Genomic DNA, 21,009 nt, shown 5'->3' with positions numbered 1-21,009 from the left:
GTTTTCAGTGACCATTAACCAATCAATCCTCCTCCAGCTTATTCTGCATTTTGTATTTTTGGAAATAATGAATCATCTTGCATTTATTTTTTTTAATCAACAAGCTAGATGATCTTTCAACATTGGTTTCCTTCATTTTATTTAAGCAGCATATTAACCAATAAAAGAAACAGGACAAAAAGGAAGTTTAAGGGTGGATTGAATCAGGAGAAAAAGTTTAATTGCTTTCTGCTGCTTCAGTGCAGCTTTAAATCTAGCAGACAACTCAGAGGATAGCATTAATCACTGTTTAAATTTTAAAATTTCCTAAAATGTCGAGCAAAACAGCTATCCTAAGAAAACAAAGCTATTCAATTTTCATTTGTATTTATGCAAATGAATCAAGCAGCCAAGAAATAGATAAGCGAAAGATAACAGGAAGAATTTCCGTTTAAAGTTCATCCAGTATTCTCATATACATAAATCTTTTTAATGTGCAGTCACACGCAGCACATGTTCAAACTTTCAAGTAGTGACAGTCAATTGATATGTATATACAACTTTATTGGCATCTTCTGAAGTATGCTAAATAAAAGACCTGTGGTTAAACCAGCCATTGCTTTCCCAACATAATGTAATATCATGCTCCAGAATTGCACTGCAATCACATTTTTATTGATTAAATCACTGTTTGAGTAATCACAGCACGTACCACTATTCTGTGTTGAACCAGTGCCACTGCTTTTGCTGGAGACAGAGGTACTACATGGCTGGGTCCCAAGTTGTGCTGTTACGATTCGATTTACACCCCGATACAGCTTTCGGGAGGAGAGTTCATCACCATCATTGTCCTGAAGATTTGGTGACCGGGGTCTGAAATGCCGCCATCGGCATGCCTTAATGTTTGCTAGAATCTGAGTGAGGTCTCTAGAAGGATGATCCGAGGTATTTATTTGTGAGGTATTGGCAAATTCATTAAATGGAGAATGGGGTGGGGAAGAGAGTATCTCAGGATCCAACTGATGAAGAAGAATGTCGTTTCCTGTGTGCGCTCGGTCCAACAAAATCCTGCAATAGAAGGAAACATCAGTAAACTTCAAGCTTTCCTAGTGCATGTGAATTCAATCAAGGATTCACTGCAGTGACTCTCAAAAACGTAGCTCTCACTTATAACTTACAGTAACAACTGTCAGATGAATTAAATGTAGGAATTTATACTAAATCACTCAATTTAGCTTTCAGTTTAGTAATAATAAATATAATTTTTCCCCCTTAACTTTTTAAATAAGATTTCCAAATGACATGATTAAGAAATGTGACAGTAAGGCTTACAACAAGTCTTGGCATATTAACAGTAAGACATGCCCACTCCATCAGAAAATACCTTATGAATGATGCTACAATATTATTTACCACAGAAAGGATAATTAAAGCATAATATTAAACAGTTGTATGTGATGTTCCACATTTAAATTTTACCATAAGATTTCTCTCCTCCTGTCTCCCCAAACACACATTTTCCTACAGCCAGCAGTCATTTATTGGTCTTGTAATCTTGATGTATTGTTAAATACTGACGACACTTGCACTGAAGAATGCAACTTAAATTATGGATCTACTGCTCTGATGAAACAAATTACTGTATAAAGATTTCATTTCTGTTTTAATGGTAATAAACTTCAGCACAGATAACAGCCATCTGCAAAATATTTAAAACTAGACTACTATGTGGAAGTTATTTCTAAGCAAAATAATCTTTTAATTCTAACATGCATTAAAGCAAGAAACACTATAATCAATCTCTTTTCTTTGAACTTTTCTTAAAAATTTAAAACAATGTACCTTCCACCTCGACCAACACGCCTCCGTGCAAAACCAATACACCTCCTGGGAACAGTCAGTGTAGTGAGGCAGTATCTATAACGAACATCTCCTAATCCTCCTTCTTCTGGACTACACCAAGGCCAATTGCCTGTTTGGTCCAAGCGAGGCTGCAAGAAAGGAAAACAAATTAACCAGAGTGAAACAAGATAATTAAGAAATGACCTTTTTCCAGCAATGCAAAAATGTCTACATTTCAATGCTGTGTGGTTTCTAGTTTTCAGTTCAGTTTCCTATTGTAATGCATTTATACAGAACACAGAAGCCTGTGCAATTCCTATAGGTTAAACACAGAGGTATTATAGATCGTTTTTCAATACTCCAATACCATGAGCATTGGTCTGTGAATACAACCAACGCATTTTGAAAACAAGTTGGGGGGTATAGTAATGAATGCTTTAATTAAATAAACCCTATTTGAAATTCAGAACTTTCTTCTAATTTATATAGAGCATAAAAAAACTCAATGGAAATTTTGAAAATTTTGAAAAGAATCTTGGTTTAAGAAAAAGCATTGCAGCTATTGCAATCAATCAGAATACATTACAAAACATGGATAACTAATTTAAAAGTCACTGCATTCAACTTCCAGCCCACTAATCCATTTTCACCTCTTACTGAGCTCTCTTACTGTACTGATCAACTTGTCGTCATGTAAACCAGAATATAGTTTATTTATTTTTACCAAATCACTTCAGTTTTAACCCCAGTTTGAAGTTCTGTGCAAAAAAATCCCCACTCTAAAACACTGCATCAACTATTTTCATTTGCAGAAATACTCCACTGATTGAACATAAAAGCTGGTTGACAAAGAAATTCTGTCTTGTTCCGAGACTGGTCATTCTTGATATTAAGAATCGAGTTGGTAGTAGTTTTGCACTACAGCCAGATGAGCCCATTCACTGAACTGCACACCACAGAAGGCCATTCAGCCCAATTTACTTCTGTCATTCACGTAGCTTTAGAAATTTTAAATTTCTACATTCTCTAAATGAAATTCTGAAGTTTTAGTTTTACAAACATCACTTTAAAGAGCAACAAGTTTGACAATATCCTTGCAATTTTATCAAGCACTCAAGCTTTTTACTATAAAAACTGCTATATGCATGCCATAACAGAAAAATGTTCTTGCATATCAACTCATTTTAATGAGAAAGCTAAGCTGGGTAGCCAATTCACTATTCAAAGTTGCACGTGCTCTTTTTAAAAAGGTAGGTATAGCTTTGATTTGTAGTTACTTTGAATTTAATTTTCATTCTGATTAATGGTAATTTGTAGCAATTTTATGAATAGTAATTTCAGCCAATCAGGACAAATTTACCTAGAAAGACTGCTAGCATTTAGGCTTATGGACAATGACGACCATCAAACAAGTATCATTGACTAAATTAAACATTTATATATGGATTCCCTTTCAGAAAATAAAGGCTCACACAATTTACCCAAATCATCAGGAAACTTCAATTGTGTAAAAATTACAATTCATCATGAAAATTGGAGGAAAAATTCAGATTGAGAAAGGCAGAGGTCAAATGCTGGCACAGTTCTATGGTTTCAACCTCAATGGAGTCAGGGTGTAGCTGGAAACTTTTACTGCAGAACAAGCACATAATCCAAGGTGGCAAGGCAGTACACCATAGAAGGCGATGTTTTGCCAGAAATACTATCCCTTGGATGATATGTTAAACCAACATCTCCTCAGTTAAAGTGGATGTAAAACAATTTTGGGCCTTTAATATAGTGAACCGCCCCCAAGGTGCTCCACAAGAGTGCTATATAAAAAAAACTTGAATTGAGCCATGTTACATTTCTTGGTATGAATATGCAAATCTTCTGGACTTCAGCAATGAATATCTTTTAGACCAAAGTAAATTTTATCTATTAAACCCACCTACCCCAACACCCCACAGAACTTCAATAGTTTTAATGTACAATGCAACCACTTAATATTAATTACTGTGTTACTCGACTTGCCTGCTTCACTTGTTCCCAGCAGACACATCATACTAGATCACTTTAGGTAATTTACATTACAGCACAGTAATTAAAGCATAATGAATGGACAAAGACACAAAAGCAAAACTTAATAATGTTGCAGTGTAATTTGCTTTGTGTTAAAAGAGTTTATTTTAAGGCTGCATTCAGTTACAGCAGGGATATGAAAGTTCAAAAATACAAGTCATGGACAAAGCTGTACTTTAATTACCCATACATTATACCAAAATTAATTAATTTTATCAAGTTAGCACCAGCAACACGATTTTCATGTATTAACGGTTCAGCATATAAATATCAATTAACTATTTTAGACTTTACTGAAAACATTAAGTTTCAAAAATAAATAGGCTATGGTATTGAAATTATGTAAAGACTGCAGAAACCCAAAATGCTGATCCAAGCAAATTTGTGTTTCATGCTTAAATTGTTGTAAATTGAACCACAACCACCAAATGTCTAACATGATGTTAAGTAAAACAAAGTCAACATAAATAAAGATCTCCCCATGACAGCACCCAATTTTTTGACACTTACAGAATAGTACTGACACCCTGCTTTCCTTCGGAAAGCAAAAGGACCATCTGGATCATTCTCTTCCTCTGCTTCTGAGGATGCAGAATGGACCTTCGGCAAAAGGAAAAAGCACAAGGTTGTAATTTCTTTCCAAAGGACTGTCAAGGTAATGAAGATTTCTCCTGAGTGTTATCTCTTACTTCACCGATTCATTGTACTGGTTTACTGTGGCCTTTTTCATATTACTCCAGGTCAGTTCTCAATCAGTGAATGCACTGATTTTCCATCCTGGTAAGCTTCGGGTTAACAAACAGCTTTTGTCTTGAGTACTAGCATGTTTGTGAATATATACACAGCAGTTTACAACCAACTATCTTTTTTCAAATTAACCTCATCAATAAACATTACCTGCCATTAATAATGCTTAATCATTCTACTAATTTGTGGAAAGTTAACCAATATTTTCAGAAGTTAATTCTTTCCTCTACTGTAACAGCACATGAGCATCCTCTCACTTGGTCTTTGATCTTTCCTTACACTCAGTTCCTTTTCTTGCACTGATTCCAATGCCCAAACTTTCTCTTACCTAATGGCGTTAACAATACCTGTTTTTTTTCCCCCAGAATTCAATTTCATTCTAACCAATTCTTTTTCAATCCACACTCCAAGACCTCTAACTCTTGCACTGTCTTATGATAGTTTTGTTTTTCTCTCTTATCCCCTATAATTTAACAGCAGTCTACTTTTTCTTCACCCATCATTTTTACTCAGCTTCATCTTCCTCCTTGGCCTCAGGTTACTTCATTTTCATCCATTATTATTCACATCTCCTTTCCTCCACTGAGTGTCATCTTGCATTATCTGTGAACTAACTTGACCCACAACCGACATAAGTATTCCTCCACTCTTCCTGCACCATTATTTTATCGAGCAGCTTTGATCCCTCATTTCTTAATCTGAGAATTAGTCTGTCTTGATTTTTCTTGTGAATCATGGGGAAAGTATTCATCATTAACAAGTCTTGTATGTACGTACTTTCTTCATCCAGATTTATAATGAGGTCATTTTAACAGTGGATAAACCATTACACTATTGCTGGTGGTAATATTTAGAACCAACAATTCTACAAGACATTTTACTTTATAAATTTAGACCCATACAGGCACAAAATATAGAAATGGGGTTTGAATTACATCTACACACCCTCATTTAAATTTAATTGAAACAGTGTCGCCCATTACTGCACCAGAGACCGAAACTAATCTTCAATTATTTTCATTAACGAAGCATAATACAGACCTGCGAGAAGGGCTCTTCATCAGAGCTGGGAAAGTCATACTGGTTTATATCCTTTGCATTAAAGACTGGCAGTGCAGCAGGGCTTGTCTGCTGAGGTGCAGCAGCAATTGGTTGTGAGATTTTGTGTTTTTTCTTTTCATACTTCCTCTTGGGTCGTATGATCTCCACATTCTCTTGCTACAACACAATTAGCATAAAACGTTTAATATTGTATAATGCAACTGTCAGCATGTAAATGAAATTTACTCATCCACACAAAAATGCAATACTCAAGATTTTCTTCTGTAACTAGTCCTGAATTCCCATGTACAAATAATGTACATCTCACTAAGATACTACATGGAAGAATACCAAATCCAATGAATAGCAATAAAATGTATAAATTAACATTGAGTGTATTTACCTTTTCTCTACAATTTCCAAAGTCAGATGCAAACTTAAATCTATTAATTTTCAGTGCTGGTTTACCACAGAAACAAATTATTACCGTTGATCTTAACTGTCTAGTTAACAATGTAAAGATCCTAATGGAGATCATTTCAAGAGCACTGCTAGTTTTTTTTTGGATAGGTTAGCTTGATATGTATTACTAAACATTACATTATTTTGTTATGCATTGACTAAGTTCTTACCTTATTAACTTTGAATTCTTTAAACTCCATAAACTCTTGATGTTTAAACTGATTGCTATTAGATATTGGAATGATGGGCACTGTATACGTAGGCTTCACATGCTGCCGCTGTGCCATGACCTCTGATAAAATCTCTCCACTGAAATCACCCAGACTGTGCCTAAAAGCATAAAAGATAATTTCAGCCAGATGCTCTCTGTAGTAGGAGAACTTAACAGAGTAAAAGCACAATACCTTTGTCAGTTTAGAAGAAACTAAATTAACCAAATGCAATGCAACTTCAAAGTTGAGAGAAAGGAAAGGAAAATTGACTAAAAAGGGAGTAAATGAAATTCTGTGGCTTTAAATAACCATTTCTTTTCGTCATTTGTACAGACACATCTTTGATTCCTTCAACCAATTCTTCGTATGTGTCCATTTACAAATTATGATAGTGGAACAAGTGCATCTCAACAAAAAAAAAGCAACATTATTAGCGTAACACTAAAATCATGACCACATAACTCCATCTCTGTACATTACCATATATATCACATGTTTAAAGAAAACATTTCTTGGATATAAATTTAATGTGGACCCAAGTATTTTTTTTTAGGAGCTATGTGGAAAAGACCCTCAAAATAAAATGTGTAAATTAACATTTTATTGAATGTATTTACCTTTTCTCTACAATTTCCAATGTCAGATGCAGCAATTCTCTTTTACTTTTTTCTCTTCGTTTAATCATCTCCAAGATAGTTACAGCTCGACTAAGATCTCTTCGCAATTTCAGCATCTTTTCATATGAAGCCTCATCATTTTTACGATTCTGCAGAAACCAAAGATCCATTTGTTCTTTGCTTCATTATTATGAAATTAATTTTCCTTTTTGTGCCTTTAAACCTTTTGTTTTTAACTACCTAGATTCCATAGAACAGCACAGCACTGGCCCTTTGGTCCACGATGTTGTGCCAACCTAAATAAACACCTACTCCATGATCAATCTAACCCTTTCTTCCTACACAGCCCATAACCCTCAATTTTTCTAACATCCATGTGCCTAAGAGTCTTTTAAATTTTCTTATTGTATCAGCCTCAACACCACCCCCAGCCGTGTGTTCCAGGTACCCACCACTCTGTGTAAAAAAAAGAACTACCTCTGACATCTTACCTAAAAACTTTCTTCCTCTCAACTTAAACTGATACCCCTGGTACTGACCATTGCCACCCCGGGGGGTGGGGGGGGGAGGGGGCTGGTGCTGACTCTCCACTCTATCTACCTTATACACCTCTATCAAGTCGTTTCTCATTCCAATGAAAGGAACTTGGAGAACTAGAGGAATTCATCAGAAGGAATTTTATACAACAGAGCAAACTTTCGCCTTCTCTAAGCACAATTTTTCAAATGAGTATTTTATGTAAAACTTTAGCTCAAAATTAAAATATGGCAATAAATCAACTAAATTTTTCCTTTGCACTATAATAAAATTGAAAACAACTATCAACATTAATCTTCTGCTGCTACAAAAAGGTAATGGTTTAAAAATAAATAAAGCTTAAAAAATGTCCCATGCAAAAGTAATTACATAATTTCACATGCATTTAACTGAAGCTAAAATTCGGTAATACATTTCATGTGACATTAAACATATGAATGGGAATTTTTTTTTAAATACTGGACTTTTCCCAAATTGATAGTTAGATTCCAGAGGCCACTGTCCTCTAAATTGGTAATATGTCACATCTCACAAACCTTTCTAGTCTGCATCTTCTCTGTTCTTCTCCTGAATGCAACGTAAGGATCGTTGGTACTGGAACCATCCCGCTTTTCCTGTTTTACTGTTGGAATAAGTGAACAACCTCTACAGATTTTCCTTTTCCGAATCCAATACTCGTACACTTCCCAGATCAGGTCATCGTCCTCTTTCAAGAGCAACTTTGCCTCCTGGAGAGTTACCAACTAGCAAAATAATTAGAATTTTAGTTAAACTAATCAAATATAAACATCAAACTTTATGCGACTTTATTCTAAAGTAAAACATGCACACCCATCAATGCTGAAGGGTAATTTGTGCAGAAACAAACATGAATGACTATATCAATTCCATGTTCCACAACACAATTATACACATCTTAAGTCAACATTTACCAGCATGTGCCAAAAATTCACAGCATATTTTGTCCAAAAAACAGCACATTGTACTAAAGTACTACAAAGGTACCATAACTGCAGCCAGATTAAGTAAATAAATTTTCCTACCTGCTGACCACTGCCCTTTTCTAGTCGATCAATCATCTCCTCAAATTGTAGAGGAGTGATGTCCATTTTCTTTTTTAATTTATTCACAAATGCTTCATCATCCGAGTCCATATCATAGTCTGGTTGCTCAGCGTCCAAGCTAAAAGCTGAATTAAAGATGACAAAATTAAAGCTAAAATTCAAACTAGGAAGTAATAAGCCCTTTGTACATTTAATTTCTGAGGAATATATTAGAAAATTTGCATAAATATTATCTCTCCCATGTGTGCATGCAAAATGAATTATTACTGATGTGAAAAGCAAAAAGCCAATAAGCCTTAAAATAAAAACTGCATACATTGGAAATATGAAATAAAAACAAAATGCTGTAGATAGTCAGGAGGTCAGGCAGCATAAATGGAAATGGAAAAAGTTAATCAGAACTGATAGAGAGAAAACAAGTTAGTCTAGAATAGCAAAAGCGGGGGTTGGGGGGGGAGGAGAGGGCAATGGGTGGAACAAAAGGAATTTAAGTATCAGGTTGGAGAGAGGAGTAGCAGCAGGTTATAATTGGCCCTTAAAGGCTACATTATTTCATCCTATCAGAGAAATTCCCTTCGTTCCATCCATTGCCCTCCTTGCCTTTTCTGCTACCTGAACTAACTTGTTTTCTCTTTCTCAGTTCAGATGAAGGGTCTCAGACCTAAATCATTCACCATTTTTTTTCCCCAGAGATGCTGCCTGACATAAGTTATCCCAGTATTTTTCTGTTTTTAGTACAGGCAATTATCTTTGCCTCTTTTGGTTTGGTCCAGAAGAACACTGACAGTCAGATCTTTGCTGAATCTTATCAATAAATCACATCAATCCACAATTGTCTCTTTCTGAACATATACAACATGGATTTTAAGTGACAGTGTACTATTTATTAATGATATTAAACAGCAGCATTATTTTACTACTTTTGGAACCTCTTGATTACTAATGCTTAAATATTGATAGCTTATTTATAACCAGCATATGGTATGTCTTTTTCCCCACATCCCAAATCCTCAAATTATTGTTGTGGTATTTCTTATCCTTCAACTAGCAAAGCTATCCCCTCTCTATAACAGAAAGCCAAATTTTTTGAAAAATAATTAAAATGTTTCATTACAGCCCCTTTTGCTTCCTTCAGTGCACTGGAGTTAATTTGTGCTTGAGTTTTTTTTTTTGCAGTGTATCTTAGTATCACTAACACTTACTGCAAATGTTAAAATTATAGGACAAATTTCAAATAATCATCAGAAATAAAGACCTTGATGCACTCCTTAAAATGGTGCTACAGGTAGGTCCAGTAAGAACTTTCAAAAAGGAATTCACCATATGCTTGAACCAAAATTGCAGGGCTCTGGGGGAAGAACAGGGGAGTGGATAGTTCTATCAAATAAACAGGGAGGTACAATAGGCTGAGTGCACCCTTTGTCACTTCACCACTCAAACTAATAGTCAGATAGGCTTTAAAATGAAGAGCTCTTTGGAGAACCAGAATGGTTAACTAAGTTTAGACCAAATGTTATGTTTTGGGAGTTGTGCAAAGTTACAGAGACTCTTCTCCTCTCATGCCAGTACCAAATTTTTGATAGACAAATGCAAACCTAATAATTCATTAGGAATTTCTCATAACTTTACTGTGAAGATCTTAAATTGATCCCTGTTGCTATTTATCAAACCAAAAATAGTCTTTACCATACAAATCCTTTTTCAAATATAGTCATTTACCAATTCTCCTGAACTCTTATGGCAATAGAATTAATTTCACCAGATCAAGCCTCTCCTCATAACAGACTTCCCCACCACCAGTGAATAGCACTATACATTTTCTATATTATTTGTTCAGCATGGAAACAAAAAATAGGCCATCAGTCCTTTGAGGTTGCTCTGCCATTCAATACAATCACAGCTGAATATCCACATTAATACTATATTCCCACTCTCTCCCGCATACCCTTAATGCCTTTTCTGCTGATAAGATTATCTACCTCCTCAAATACATTCAACAACTTGGCCCATAAAGCACTCTGAGGTAGTGAATATCACAGGTTCACCACCCTGTGAAGAACTTTTTAGTCAACTGTCCTAAATTTCTTACTCTATAATGTCAAACTATCACTCCTTGTTCTATACACATCAGCCAGGGAAACATCTTCCCACATTCAGTCTCAGAATTTTTATAAGTTTCAATTAGATCCCCTCTCATTCTAAGCTCTAGTGGATAGAAACGTAGTTGCCTTGATCGCTCCTAATATAGCAGTCCAGCCAACCCAGGAGTTGACCTGATGAACCTTTGATGCACTTTTTTTTTTGCCAAGTATATCCTTTCTCCAAAACTGCACGAGATACTCAAGTGTGGTCTCACCAAAATCCCATATAAATGCAGTGAGATTCTTTGCTCTGTACTCAAGTCCGCTTGCCACGAAGACCAATACCATTTGCCTTTCGATCCACTTGCTGTATCTGTAGGTTTGTTTTCAGTGACTAGTCTAAAGAATGTCCAAGTCTCTTTGTATATCAACACCTCCCAATTTAACAGCATTTAAATAATTTGCCGTGTTTCTCTTACAAAAGTGGATAACTTCACACTTATCCATGTTACACTGCATTGGCAGTTGCTCAGTCTAACTTGTCTGAAGCCTCTTTACATGACCCTTGTAATTCACAATTCCAGAGTTTAGTACTGTCCACAAACTTAAAAATAATACATTTAGTTCCCTCATCCAAATCTTTATATTATGAATAACCGAGACATCACCCCCACAATATCCAACTTCAAAAAAGATGCAATTATTCCTATTCTTCTGTCTCTTAATCTACTTTCAGTCCATCCCAATGCATTACATCAACAGCATATGCTTTAATTTTGCGCACTAACTTGTTATGTGGGACTTTATCAAAAGATTTCTGAACATATAAGTATATCACATCCACTGGTTCTCCCTTATCTATTCTGTCAGTTACACCCTCAAGAAAGTCCAGATTTATTAAGCATGATTCTCTTTTCAGAAATCCATGCTGATTTTATTTAATCTCATTGATATTTTCTAACTGGCTTGTTATTTCTTCCTTTATTATAGTTTCCAGCATTTTCCCTACTAATGTTAGGCTCACCAATATGTACTTCCCCCATTCTCTTTTTATTTAAATAGTGGGTTATATTTTCCATGCTCCAATCTGTAGGAACTATTCCACAATCTATGGAATCCTGAAAATGATAACCATTGACGACTATTTCTACAGTACATCCTTCAGTACTCTGAAATGCAAATTAATTTTTCTAAGCACTTTTCTTTTTAATACTACTAATATTACTACTAATTTGAGTGTAAATAATATGGCTATATAGAGAGCTAATGTAGTACCCCCAAGCTACTGATTCATCACATGACTATCAGGTTAGAAGGTGAACTACATTGGACAACTGACTTTTTGTCAACAATTTCCACATTTTTTCTATGGTGTCACACTTATAACTTCAGTGTGCTCAAGCTGGTTTGCAGCCTACCCAAAAATTTCTACAAATTTATCATTTTTCTAATTCCTACAGTATGCCCTGATAATATTAAACATCAAAATTATACTGCCTTTTTACTTGCATTTTCACTTTCAAAGGCATCTTTTAAAAATAATAGAATCATAGGAACATAGAACAATACAGCACAATACAGGCCCTTCGGCCCATCACGTTGTGCCGACCTTCAAACCACTCCTAAAACTAACTAACCCCTTCCCCCACATATCCCTCTATCTTAAATTCCTCCATATGCTCATCTAACAATCTCTTGAACTTGACCAACGTATCAGCCTCCACCACCACCCCAAGCAGCGCATTCCATGCACCAACCACTCTCTGGGTGAAAAACCTCCCTCTGATGTCTCCCTTGAATTTCCCCCCCCCCCCCCCCCCCCCCCCCCCCCCCCCCCCCCCCCCCCATTACCTTAAAGCCATGCCCTCTTGTATTGACCATTGGTGCCCTGGGAAAGAGGCGCTGGCTGTCCACTCTATCTATTATAAATAAAGTTATCTTTGAGCTAACTGCAAATTCAAGACCATACATCTTGGGGGAAATACCATTCTACAAACAGAAAGACTAATACATATCCCTTCAGAAATTCAATGTACATGGCATCCATCTCATTCTGTATTTGCTGCCAACTGGCCACTTAAATACAAATATTTGTCAAACGCAATTTAAAAAATGCACACTGATGGTCCGCGATTAATCTTTGATATTCTAAGAGTATGCTCATAATTGACATTAAGAATAATAAAGTAAAATACCAAGTGGAGATGCAAGATAGCTTAACACAGACAGCATAATGCATAAGAGACAACCAGCTGCAATAGCAACTAATATGGGCAAGTGTTAATTTTTAATTTTACCTTGCCCCCTGTCAATTCTTAGTTTGCCTATTATTGTAGTTTCAGTTTAAATAATACAGCTAGTACACTACCTTCAAGATCTGAATTTCCAGTTAAACCTACAGAAAGGAAAGCAGTGTTCAATTAAAGAAAAAATGCACTCGAATTGTTTGAGTTATTCAACAATAAAAATCTGTTGATATTTATTCTGTACCAAACAATGCTGAATAGCTGAAGACCTGAATCTCCAGGAAACAACTGATTAGTTTGAAAACAGCAAAATAGCAAAACTATTAAATCCAACAAATTTCTTTTGATAAAATGAAACCATAAGAGATGCAGAGCTAGAAAAATGAATTGGTGCAGACAGTTAAGTAGAACCCAAGTTGCAGGCACTACCTGATAACAATATGGTACATCTATACAGATTCTAAGAAAGCAGATGATTTAAAACTTAAAGCCAAATTGGACTTCTAAGGCATTGTAATTACAAGGAATACTCATTTCTCCATTCTTGTTTAAACTTATCACAAGAAAATTCCTTATACAAAAAGGCATCAAGACTGCTGGCAGATTAAGTGGATAGTGTAAATATCTCCAGGTGTTAGATAAATTGCAAAAAATTCAAAGGGAAGTCAATGAGCATGTGAAACAGACCAAGTTGCAAAGGTACAGGGGAATATAGATTGGTGAAATGGGATTGATGAGATCGTTCTACAGAAGCTGGCATGGGCCTGATAGGCCAAGTGGTCTTCTGTGTTGTAATAAGCAAATAAAGATAATCAGAAAACTGTAACATTGAGCATAAGTGATCAATTAAAATCCACTCCAGAGAAACAGGAAAAGCTACCACTACAAATTGTGAATTTCCTGTGTTATGGACTGTTCACAGCAGGAATTCATTAGTTCAATGCACACAACTGCCAATCGCGATTATAACACCAGTGGGAGAAATACTGGAATGAAGGTGCAATAGTGGGGATGGGGTGGGGGGGGGAGGGAGAGCGAGAGAGAGGGAGGGAGGGAAGGAAAGCAGACCAGCGAGAACATTTAATGGAGAAAGGTCAAGATACATTAGTTGGAGCTTGGAGCACTTGGGGTATATGAACCAGCAAAGAATGAAGTCAAAAGACAAGATCTGTGTCTGGCTGGTTAATCAATCCCAACTCTTTTCCCTTAAAGTTTTAAGAAATCAATTTAAACAATGGACAAAAGTTCCAAATTCAGTTTTGCACAATAAATGTTAAAAAGCCTTAGAAAATTGCAATGCAAGTTCACCACAATTAAGATGCAAGTAATCTAGACATACAATAGTGCAGCAGTTAAGTTACTGGACAAGTGAACTAGCAGAACCATCCAGAATGTCTTTAAAAAGTATCCTGTACATCAAGATTATTCAGAGGGAAGTCTGCTATCCTTACCAGTCTGGCCACTGTAACCAGTCCCCCAGCAATGTGGGCCTTTTGAACAAGCCATTCAATAACTGCAACTTTAAAATAGGCTAACTGGCAGCAATCTTCGGACCTTGAAAATTCCAGAGTTCCGATGTATCAATTGGGAGTTCCTAAGAATCAAACATCAGATGTTGTGCCTGATTCTTCCATCAATCTGTGGCGATATCCTATCCCATTGTCCTGCAGAACTTACAAAAGTGGTATACAGATGGGCAGAAATCAACACAATGACCCAATAGTCTTGCAGTATCAGGTCCAGTATGCAGTATTGGCTAGGTACTTTACTGATTACCATCTGTCCTCCCACAACTTATGAAGGTTAGGTATGGAGGAGTCATTTTGGAAGATGAAAACAGCAGCATCTACTTTAAGATTTACACTGAACAACACTTGGTAGCTCCAAGAGAAGCAAAGGACTGTAGGGAGGTGACACTCATCCCACTGCCGTAATTAATGATACTCCAACTCTTGATTTTGGCCTATGGCTACCTGGGTGGGGTTAAACTAAGGCTGACAAAGCAGTACAAATCAATGTTTTAATTATTTATTGCACGAATACTCACCTGCTGTTACCTTTAAATGCTACTCATGCACAGCCCTCTAACTCTAGCTGATTTTGAACACTAACCACACTTGGGAGTCCGTTTCCACGTGTACAGGTGTTCAATCCTGTTCTGCAGTTCCCTTGCAAGTTTCTAAAGTTTGCCCCCTAATGCCCTCTCTTTATAATCACACCTGTGCCAATTTATTTGACGCATTCCTACCCATTTTACCATCTTCATCCAGTCTGTTCCAAGCCCATGAATTGGCTGATTTAGTGAAGTTCAGCTCACAGCCCGCGTTAAATCATTTCAAAGTCCCATTGGTGACTCACAGCATGTTAGGACACAAACTTTGGACAAATTTGGTGCTGTCAAAAAGTCTCCAAAGAGTCAGGAAGCTGACTTGTAAATGTTGGCTTATTTCAAGTTCTTGTTGTAGCCAGAATGTAGTCTGGGTGGAGATCATTAACGTTCATCATCAGGAGCGCTTGATAGCACCACCAGTGACCATGCTGGGTAGATACTGAAGGACATAACTGCGAGACTGGACAAGTGGTAAGCAAACCAAGGTAAGAGATAAACTCATTTGATTTGCTCACCAATTGACTAGCCACAGATATTCAGGAGTGACTACTACAAAGTCCTTCTGATGACAAAGTAACCACAGAGGCAACCCAACACATATGGCTCTACTACTGTAGTAAATGGAATAAGCTCTGAACAGATCTGTCAATTAGATCTCTGAATAGGCTGGGAGATCAATGGTGAAACCATCACTTGGGACAATTATGCCAATGTCTGGGTCACGTGTTCTGCTATAAAATTATGATTGCGAGTTGCCAACATAAACTTGCCATGACAAAAATATAATAGCGATGACCGTGCAATCTTAAGGTTATATTAGAAGGAAATGCTTGCTCTGGAACCAAAACAGTGTGAAATCTAAAGGATGTTACTTTATTTCTGCACCGAAGTGCCTACCCAGATCTTGTTTTAAATTTGAAATCCTTGTATTTATAATCCAAAGGTTAACATTTCAACCCATCTTCTATTGGGTACAGGGTCATAGAACATGTCTGTCATTTGCATTACAAAGAGACTGCAAGAATGGTAAATGCCTATAGTGGAAAATGTCACATTAATGCAGTAGAGGGAGCTTTGCATACAGTTAGCTATGCTATACCTGGCCTGGAAATGCACAGTACAAACACTGACTGAACTGTTTCTTTCCTCAGCTTACTAAAAATAGTTGCAAAACCAATATAAAAGAATCTAAAGTTAATTACAATAGCTGTCACAATTTCAATTGCCAGTTTTGACAGAGGTAAATTTGCAGTGCTTGGAAAAGCTTTGGTCATTCATTTTATTGCACAAACTTTGTTTCATATACGTAAACCCATGTAAATTCCAAATGATTTTACACCTGGAAGGCATCAAACTATTTCTCTCCAAAACTAAAACGATTGAGTTCACTCACTTGTTATTAACACTATTTAAACTGCTCATTTCCTGGAAGGTCAGGTTGCTTCAACACTCGAGCTAAATCAGTTTTTAAACTTATGAAAAACAGACTCGACAGAACAAGTCTCAAGCTTTGGCTTGACCTAGACAGTGCAGTACTACTTCATTACTGCACTCAAGTGCCTACCCAGATCTTGTATTCAATTCTCTTGAGTGGAACTTGAACTCTTCCCCATCTGATGGCGGGTATGCAGCAGGTAATTCAAAGGCTTGAGCAAACAATCAAAAAGCAGAGCTCAAATCCCAAACCAAATCTGTCATTCACAATTATGACATCAAAAACTACTGGACTATAGTTAAAAACTCAACTGGGTATGAAACAATCTTCAAGAGGAAATCTGCAATCTTAACCCAGTTTGATCTGGGCCTACCAATGCGGTCAACTCTCAGCTGCACTCTGAAATGGCACTGGAAGCCACTCATTTGTATCTTAACCACCAGGCTGAAGAGAATGAACAAGACTGGATAGACCAGTCATCATCAAATTTAGACATAGCAAAATCATCCCAATCCCAAACCTTGCAAAACCCTTTTCACAAGCTGGTGTATAAATGGGAAAACCTAGTCGTCCTCACAGAAAACATGCCACACTCCATCACAATCCCTAGGTGTGCCCTGCTCCACTTATACCGTCAGTGGATTACAGACGAGAAAGAATAACCCTGTGACCCCTCAACATTGCCTTCACACCCCAAGTCTCATGGCATCAGTGTCACTTACAGCAACAGAATACCACCATAATCTGCAACTTCACTGCTGGTTATCCCTCATTCCACCATTACAATCGAGTCAGGGGATCAATTAAGCATTCCTAAAAATAAGTGCTAATCCAGGATGCTGCAGCACAGGATTACCAAATATGCTAAGCAGCAAAACAACCTACAAGGACTTCAGAACCAATTGATCAAGCTCTGCAATCCTACCACATTTGCAAAAGATGGTAGACAACAAAACAGTTAGCAGGGAGGTAATGACTCCAAGGAACATTCCTGTCATCAACAATGGTGGGGTACAGCATGCAAGTGCCAAAGATGAGTCTGCAGCATTCACAACCTTGTCCAGTTAGAAGTGCTAAATTGGTGATTCATCTTAGTTTCAACCCGAGATCTCTAGTACTAGAGCAACAAAAGCTACGGGACCAGATAACGTCTTGGCAAGAGTACTGACGACCCACATATCATGATTAGCTGTGCTTCTAGTCAAGCTGTTCCAGTACAATGGACCAAAGAGCTGAATTCCAGAGGTGAGGCAAGAATGTCTGCCCCCAACATCAAAGCACTATTGAGGTTGGCATCAAGGATTCCTGGTAAACTGAAGTCAATGGGCATCAAGGACAAAACACTCCAGTGGTTGGAGTCATACCTTGCACAAAGGAAGATGCTTGCAGTTGTTGGAGATCAATCATCCTAACCCCAGGACATCACTGCAGGAGCTTCTTAGTGTCCTAGGCCCAACCATCTTCAGCTGTTTCACTAATGACCTTCGTTCCACAAGGTCAAAAGTGGGGATGTTCGCTGATGATTCCACTATGTTCAATTCCATTCGCAGATCCTCAGCATATGACGCAGTCCATGCCTGCATGCAGCAAGACCAAGACAACATTCAGGCGTGGACCGATAAGAGGCAAGTAACATTCAAGTCACACAAGTGACAGGAATGACCATCTCCAACAAGACTTCACCAACCTTTGACATTCAATGGCATTACTATCAATGTTCCCCACAATCAATATCTTGTGGATCACTATTGATTAGACACATTAATACTTGGCCACAAGAGTAGTTCAGTGGCTGGGTATACAGCAGCAAGTGATACATGTTCCACTGCAAAACCTTTTGGCCATCTACAAGGCACAAGTCAGGAGTGTGAAATACTCTCCACTTCCCTGGATGACACCACCTTGGACGAAGCAGCCGCCATCCACCATACTAAATATAATTTACCGACATCACCAATGCACATTGCCTCAGCTTGCACCATCTTCAAAATGCACGGCAGTTACTTGCTTAGGCTACTCTGACTGCACCTCCCAAACCCAAAACTTCTATCAGTGAGGAGGACAAGAGCTTCTGGTGTATGGGAACACCATCAATTATATTATAACTTGTAACTTTTTTTTAGAAACAGTGAGACAGGCAACCCAAACAAAAAGAGAACTCAGCATAAGATCACAGTAATAAGGGAAAGTCCCACCCTCTTTGCTTTGACCAGTTCTAGTGAAATTGGGCAAAATACCGCACAATATAATTGCTGTTTATAATTTACAAATGGAGCAATGGCAGTCATACAACTTTGACAACATTTCAGATTCAATTGCAAGGGTTTAACAAGTGGACCAGTGAGTAGAGCAGTAATTTTCCAAGGTCACAACTGTATTTAGGCTTTGCAACTTATGACCATAATACAATTTCAGAGCAACTGAGGAAAAGACCAGAAAATGATGTCAGAAATGATTGAGAGATGCTGAGGAACCTTCTACAAGCAAACTGAAAAAGGAAATTGCAGGATAAAGCAGTAACAGAGCAAAGGAATGCATTCGGGGGGTGGGGGGGGAACCATACATATTCCTTTTAAGGGGAGAAAGTGGAATATTCAAACTTACTGAACCCATGGTAAAGGTAAATAAAAGGTGACATACGATAGAAGTTCAGAACACATTTCAGTTAATAAACATGAAATTCATGGAAAGGATGGAAGAGCATTGAAAGATAAAGATGGAAGTCAAAGAGGTGTTACAAAGTACGCATAATTAAACTGAACATTAAAACACTAACATTAAATGCAAGAGGTTAGCTAAGAAAAAGCTGGACCTTGAGGTTCCAAAGGGATATGTTCACTGAGAAACAAAGACATAGATAAATTGTGTGTTACTTTGGATGCATCTTCAGAAAGTATGCAAACAATCTGAAGGTTACATTGCAAGTAAAGGAAGTTGTGGCTAAGATAACAATTAATGCGGGTAATGTGCTACAAGTAGTAATATCCCTGAATGCTGGCAATCCACCTGGCCTGGAAAGAATTTTATCCTAGTTTGCCAAATGAAACAAAGATGTAAAAGCAGTGGTGTACAAGTGTTAAGAAGATGAAAAGTCATGGAATGAAGGGGAAAGAATGACGTGGATAAAAAAAATTACGTTGGTGAAAGAAAACATCCATCCACTACATCCTTTGTTTCTAGATTGGGAGGGAATTTGCAGCAGTTATCATGATAGCCAGTTGTGAATCCATGATCCTCTTCAATTTTTATAAATGTAGACAGGAGTGACAGGTGCTATACTATAAATTTTGCAATAAACTTGGCGCCATGTAGACGGTGACAAGGATTGTTGGAGACTTTAGGACAACAGAAAGCTTGGTTAAAAGTGTAGAAGCAGCATTGCAGAAATTCAATCTGGAAATATGTTAAGTGATGCACTTTGGGAAGACCAACACTGCAAGACAGTATACTATTAACAGCATGATTAAAAAATATAGATAAGCTGAAGCTTATATAGAGAAATTAAGTCATAGGGCAAGGTGATAATATGGCTGGAGCAGTGCAATAAATTACCTATCTAAATTTGAAATAGAGGCATAATACAAAAGCCAAGATCCCACACTAAAAACATAATATACTGATTGGGTTTCATATAGACTTTTCCTAACACTTTCAGGATCCAAGCTGCAGGAAAGAAGTTACCAGGACATGAGCATGCATGAAGGACCTCAGATGGAAAAGTTAGAACTGCTCTTTGGAAAATAAAAAGTTCCTTTGTTTAATTATACACTAACAGGATTATCTTAGTCTCATACCATTTATATAATGTTCTACCACAGCAAATAAACTTCATTTCCTGTCCCATTATACTGTCCAATCTCCAAGTAAACACAGAGCACAAAATAAAAGTTCCAAATTCTCAATACACTAATTTTAAATAGTGGTGCACTATCTACCAAGTAGAATGGCAAGATCAGCAAAAAGTTCAGCTCCTTTTACCGTGGGAAAAGTATTTTTTCCACTAGCTTGATATTTGCTCATTCAAGATATTTTTCTTTAGACTTTAATTACGTACAACATTGCTTTGAAGCCACTAGCTGCAACCACAAGGGATCATTTAACCAATGAAATGTGCACAGGTCAGATATTGATGAAATAAAATGCTGATGTCTATTCTTATCAATTGCATACAAATGTAATAATACAAAACTACAAATAAATCAAGCTTAAAACAAACTCTACTTCAATGTGCCATGTATTTCCTCCCCTCACCTAATGCTCATTTAATACATCTATATGTAAAAGAAAGACAAGGCAACAGTTATACTTCCACAAAGTAGCAGCCTGAAACAAATAATGACGCTCAATATTTCAGGTACAATCAGAAATTTTTTTCTCAGCCAGTCTTAAGACTCTGGCTCCCGGTTCCAGTCTCTGCAGACAAGGGAGCTGTTGTCCCTGCATCTGCCCTTTTGAGCCCCTGAAAATTTTTTTTAAAAACACCTCTGGTACTTCTGAACTTGAAAGTATAGGCCCAGTCTGCTTAAATCGCTCCTCACGTGAGAAATCCACCATCATAGGAATCAACCTGGTGAA

General features: G+C 37.1%; 1 protein-coding gene across 3 annotated transcripts in view; it reads right to left on the bottom strand.

Annotated features, from left to right (window-relative positions):
* The window catches only part of LOC127570530 (enhancer of polycomb homolog 1-like), a 156,788-nt gene that overhangs the window by 29,501 nt on the left and 106,278 nt on the right, over positions 1–21,009 (bottom strand). For all 3 annotated transcript variants that reach the window (XR_007956366.1, XM_052016185.1, XM_052016184.1), the window contains 8 exons: positions 8,542–8,687; positions 8,035–8,241; positions 6,962–7,110; positions 6,303–6,462; positions 5,671–5,847; positions 4,393–4,482; positions 1,822–1,970; positions 692–1,047 (listed from right to left, as the gene is read on the bottom strand). Coding sequence is in view for 2 of the 3 variants with exons in the window: in XM_052016185.1 (XP_051872145.1) it covers positions 692–1,047; positions 1,822–1,970; positions 4,393–4,482; positions 5,671–5,847; positions 6,303–6,462; positions 6,962–7,110; positions 8,035–8,241; positions 8,542–8,687 (1,434 nt within the window). In the remaining variant the exon portion in view is untranslated. The remainder of the gene's footprint in view (positions 1–691; positions 1,048–1,821; positions 1,971–4,392; positions 4,483–5,670; positions 5,848–6,302; positions 6,463–6,961; positions 7,111–8,034; positions 8,242–8,541; positions 8,688–21,009) is intronic.

The sequence above is a fragment of the Pristis pectinata genome, chromosome 5, assembly GCF_009764475.1.
Source record: "Pristis pectinata isolate sPriPec2 chromosome 5, sPriPec2.1.pri, whole genome shotgun sequence".
Taxonomy (NCBI): domain Eukaryota; kingdom Metazoa; phylum Chordata; class Chondrichthyes; order Rhinopristiformes; family Pristidae; genus Pristis; species Pristis pectinata.
Note: the sequence above shows the minus strand (reverse complement) of the source record. Positions and strands in the feature narration are given on the sequence as shown.